We start from the raw sequence: 5,029 nt of genomic DNA on the forward strand, positions 1-5,029 counted from the left end.
GAAATCCTACTTAGTATAGGCTTATTTCAAAAATCATAGTAGACTTAATTTGGTTGAGGAAACTCAACAAAATGGGGAAAGTTGCAATCTTGGCAAAATTAGGATGGAGGACACTTAATCCTCCTAAAATTTCCTTTTTTCATTCTCAATTTTCTCTTTAATCCACTTTATGTATTTTAAAGTTTGTTAAGCGTTCACATAACTCAACAATACTAACTCAACGATATTTGCATTTTTTATCTAATATATATATATATATTTGACAAAATTTAGAAGACATTTTAAAAAACTTGAAAAATCACTTGTGTATTGTGTTTTCTAAAAAAATATTTTATAGGTGATTTTACACTTTAAGAGAAAACACTTCCATTAAAACACACTTCGAATAAAAATACTGTCAAACATATTCTTATTTATGTTATCCCAAGATAAATTTAGAATAATTTTAAGTTTTTGGGGGAAATATGAAGAAACACATAGACCCACAAATTAGGATAAAATAAAACAAAATTGTAACTTAACTAAATCACTTAAGAATGCTAAATTTTTTAAGATCATAATACTTAATTTTTTTGAATATCATATATATTAGTTGAACTTCATAATTTTTTTTTAAATTACTTTATTTTTTTTATTTTTTATTTTTTATTTTGTATTTTATACATACATACATACATATATATATATATATATATATATATATTAATGATATAAGATAAAAACAAATATAATAATTATCTTTTTATCAAGGCAAACACATGTGGTTACTAATTTTTATTTGATTTTAGCATACAAAAAATAGACTTAATACTTAGTCAATTTTAAATATTAATAAAAACAAACATATTATTCCGATTTATACATTCATGGTTATCTAGATTAATATCTATTCAAATTTGGGACAAAAAACAATAAACACCATTTAGTGATATCAAAAAATACATTTTAAACGGTCTAAATCGTGAAAAATCCCCTTTACATATTTTGGTTTTAGTTAGGCGGTTGCTTGTCCCTCAATTCACAACCTAAATCAGTCCAAATAATAATAATATGGGTTAAATATATTTTACTCCCCCAATCTTTGACATATTTTATATTTTACCCTTTCATGTTCAAAACTCAACGATTTGTTCCCCAAATTTCTTAAAATGCAACGCCTTGCTCCTTTAAACTTATTAAAGAGTCAAGAAATAATTTGTCAAGTAAAGAAATGATATTGAAATATAAAGAAAAGCATTTATTAATCAAGTTGGAAGGTACCACACTTCGCAATTGTATGCGAAAATAACGAATAGTTATACAAATATCTCTTTAAAATAAAAATTCAAAACTGATAGTTACTATATTTTGAAACCATTCAAAATTTTTTTACTTTTAAGGCTATTCATTCAAAATTAATTTTATCTAATTTCATACCTAATATTCAAACCAAAGTATAAAAAAGATCAATCTTATTTATAATTTCATAAAAAATTTGTAACTAAGGGCAAAGTGTTGATATTTAATAAGTTCAGAGGGAAAAAATCGGATTTTGAATGTGGATGGACAAAGTGTAAAACACTTCCAAGATGGAAGGGTAAAGTATATTTAACTCAAATAATATATATAAATGTCATTTAATGTTGAAATGATTTTTTTTATTTATTTATTAAGCTATGTGGTTTATTAATCAATTTTCAACTAAATTCATGCACCCTCATAAAATCAGTCCAAGTAATTTTAATGCAATTAATTTTGGACAACAAAATGGTAGTTGTATCATAATTTCATTATCAGATATGATATAGCAGGGAAGTAATGGTAAAGAAAATAATGCTTCCATCATCCATCATCCATCATCCAATACATGTACATCACACACAGGCTCTCTTCTTACTTCTTTAGATTTTCGAGCAATAATAGTAAATAAAAGAAAAGGGGAATATTCTCTGATTCCCAGAGAACAGAGGATTTAGGGTGACTTCTAATTTGGATTTCAAATTGTTTAGTTGAAATTTCCTATCAACTGGGTAGATATTTCTATGTGCTGTGCTGGCCGTTTCTCACCCCAAAACTATGGTCTCTGCTTTGCTACAAGACAACCCCACTCCAATTTCTCCCCAATCACCACCATCTTCCTTGTAACCATCGGCCACCAATCTCCTCCCGAACTCAATCTTTTCCGATTACCACCTTTTCTTTCCCCTCAGATTTCTTTCTGGTTACCAATCTTCGTCAGTAGCGTATTCACTGCCGCTCGATCACACCCAATTCTCCATATCTGGCGGTGATCTGCATCGGTTTGTCTTCACTTTTCCACTGGGTTGCATTCTACTCCAGAAAATTCTCCACCCAGTCACAAACGATTCCTCGGTTTCTCCAATGATTGCCACCAGTTCTTTCTGACCTCCCGCTTGGGTCGCACTCCATTTTTGAAAAACCGTCCGTCACTAGTGTGATTTTGCTTGACATGGAGGGGCAGAAGAACCAAGTTGTTGATGAAGCAAGAAGCATATTGTTTAAGAAATACGAGATGGGAAGGCTTCTTGGGCAGGGCACCTTCGCAAAGGTGTACCACGCGAAGAGGCTTGGGAGTGGGGACAGCGTTGCCATCAAGGTGATCAACAAGGACCACGTGAAGAAACAGGGCATGATGGAGCAGATCCAGCGCGAAATCTCTGTTATGCGCCTTGTTCGCCACCCCAATGTGGTGGAATTGAAGGAAGTGATGGCCACAAAGACCAAAATCTTCTTCGCCATGGAGTTCGTAAAGGGTGGTGAATTGTTCGCAAAAGTGACCAAGGGAAGGCTCAAAGAGGATTCGGCTAGAAAATACTTCCAGCAGCTTGTCAGCGCCATCGATTTTTGCCACAGCAGAGGCGTTTCCCACCGCGATCTCAAACCCGAAAACTTGCTCCTCGATGAAAACGAGAACTTGAAAGTCTCCGATTTTGGGCTGTCGTCGTTGCCGGAGCAGCTCAGAAATGATGGATTGCTGCACACACAGTGTGGGACGCCAGCATACGTGGCGCCGGAGGTGTTGAGGAAGCGAGGCTACGACGGAGCCAAGGCCGATACATGGTCTTGTGGGGTTATTCTCTATGTTCTGCTTTGCGGCTTTCTTCCATTTCGAGCAGAGAATGTTATGAAGATGTACACCAAGGTTTTCAAGGCAGAGTTCGAGTTTCCTCCATGGGTTTCGACCCAAGCAAAGCGGCTGATATCGAAGCTCCTCGTTGCTGATCCCGAGAAACGAATCACCATTTCTGCGATCATGGAGGATCCTTGGTTTCAGAAAGGTTTCAGGAAGCCTATTGCCTTTTCAATTGAAGAACAAGAGAACAACGAGGAGTGGCAAGGGTGTAGAGGGGAGGTGGAAATGGTGAGAACAAAGTCCTCACCACCTTTCTACAACGCCTTCGAGTTCATCTCCTCAATGTCATCGGGCTTCGACTTGTCCAGCTTGTTCCTGAGCAAGAGGAAGTCGGGCTCCATGTTCACCTCCAAGTGCTCCGCCTCAACCATCATGGCCAAGCTCGAATCACTGGCTAAGACGCTCAATTTCAGAGTGGTGAACGTGAAGGAGTTCAAGGTGAAAATGCAGGGGCTAGTGGATGGGCGGAAGGGGAAGTTGTCGGTAACGGCCGAGGTGTTCGAGGTGGCGCCGGCAGTGGCCTTGGTCCAATTCTCCAAGTCCGCCGGTGACACCCTGGAGTACACCAAGTTTTGTGAGGAGGAGGCCAGGCCTGCTCTCAAAGACATTGTTTGGAGTTGGCAAGGTGAAAATGAGTGCAGTGATCATCAGAGGCCCATGGTCCATGAAAATGGAGGCGAAATCTGCGCATAGACAGCCCCCAAATGTCTGGAATTGCTTTAATTTCCTGAGATTTTGTGTTATAGCCAACCTTATAGAATTTTCTTTTTTTACAAAATCAGTATCATATGATCTCTACACCGAAGGGGTCTCATCAGCAGTAGTTGTAGAAATGGATAATTCCCTTTATCCTTAACCTTTTTTGACTTACTTTTTGTACAAAGTAGGAGTGGATGGCGTGGGTTTGTGACAAGTGAGCATTGTAAGAATGTTGTTGTAACTAAAAGTAAATGATAATTTGTTCTCTGTTTGTATTTTTGGCGAGTCTATGACATGTGAGGAATGGTAGTTATCTCTCTTATTCGTTAGTTGTCGTGTCTTATCCTTAAATGGAGTTGGGGGGACTTTTGGTGGAGTTGAGGCCCCAGGGGCGGCAGTGGGTGCAGCCACACGTGGCTCCATTGGAACCCCCACCACGCATTTGTCAACATAATGCGTGGACAGAGAAAAAGGACATGCAAATGCTTCATCATGAAGACTAGGTGCAGAGCAGCTGCCTACTTCATTTGACAATGGGCAATTGGATAACTCAAATACAAATCAAACCGACCCTAGAAAAGAGGAGATTGAAATTCAAGCCTTTACAATGATTGATGCAGAAATCCATATGAATGGTGTCCACAGCCTGAAACAGCTTCAGCTCCTTCTTGTGTGGCCTGTATTATACTAGACCTTTCACCCCAAGCTTCATTGAAGTTAGAGACGAGACTTGGAGAGATAGGCAGGTGGCACAGACACCTTTTATGTCACTTTTTGTCATGTGAGTTTCCCTCACAACAGCACATAAATTCAATTTGTAGATCACATCACTCGAATCTTCCTAACATGCCCTTCCTATTAACATATGATCTTAAAATTGAAAGCTACTAAAATCATTGTTTTTGCAGCAGACGCCAAATCTGTATTTAAATAAAATAAAATCTAACAATAAAATAAAGAATTTGATAGTATTTAATTCTACATTATCCAAGGCTTTGTTTGGCCTGACTATTTCGTTTTCTATGGAAAAGTTCAGATAAAGAAAATTAAATTATTAATTGGTTATTTAGATGTACTTTTTGTATTTTTCTTTAAATACATTATTTTTAAAAATTAAGGTGATAAAATTTTTATTACCTTAAATTTTAAAAATTCTGATTTTTTTTTTTTTTGAAAATATAAGGTTATGTTTGGTTT

The 5,029-nt window shown here is 36.6% G+C and overlaps 1 protein-coding gene across 1 annotated transcript; it reads left to right on the forward strand.

Annotated features, from left to right (window-relative positions):
- The first annotated feature begins 1,739 nt into the window (after positions 1 to 1,739).
- On the forward strand, positions 1,740 to 4,107 carry LOC100255067 (CBL-interacting serine/threonine-protein kinase 5). The gene has a single exon (XM_002273142.4). The coding sequence runs from the start codon at positions 2,450 to 2,452 to the stop codon at positions 3,824 to 3,826; it is 1,377 nt and encodes a 458-aa protein (XP_002273178.1). The 5' UTR covers positions 1,740 to 2,449; the 3' UTR covers positions 3,827 to 4,107.
- Positions 4,108 to 5,029: the final 922 nt, after the last annotated feature.

Source organism: Vitis vinifera, chromosome 9 (genome assembly GCF_030704535.1).
Source record: "Vitis vinifera cultivar Pinot Noir 40024 chromosome 9, ASM3070453v1".
Taxonomy (NCBI): domain Eukaryota; kingdom Viridiplantae; phylum Streptophyta; class Magnoliopsida; order Vitales; family Vitaceae; genus Vitis; species Vitis vinifera.

Coding starts and splice junctions, on each gene's coding strand:
- LOC100255067 (XM_002273142.4), top strand. CDS start 2,450: ATGGAGGGGCAGAAGAACCAAGTTGTTGATGAAGCAAGAAGCATATTG.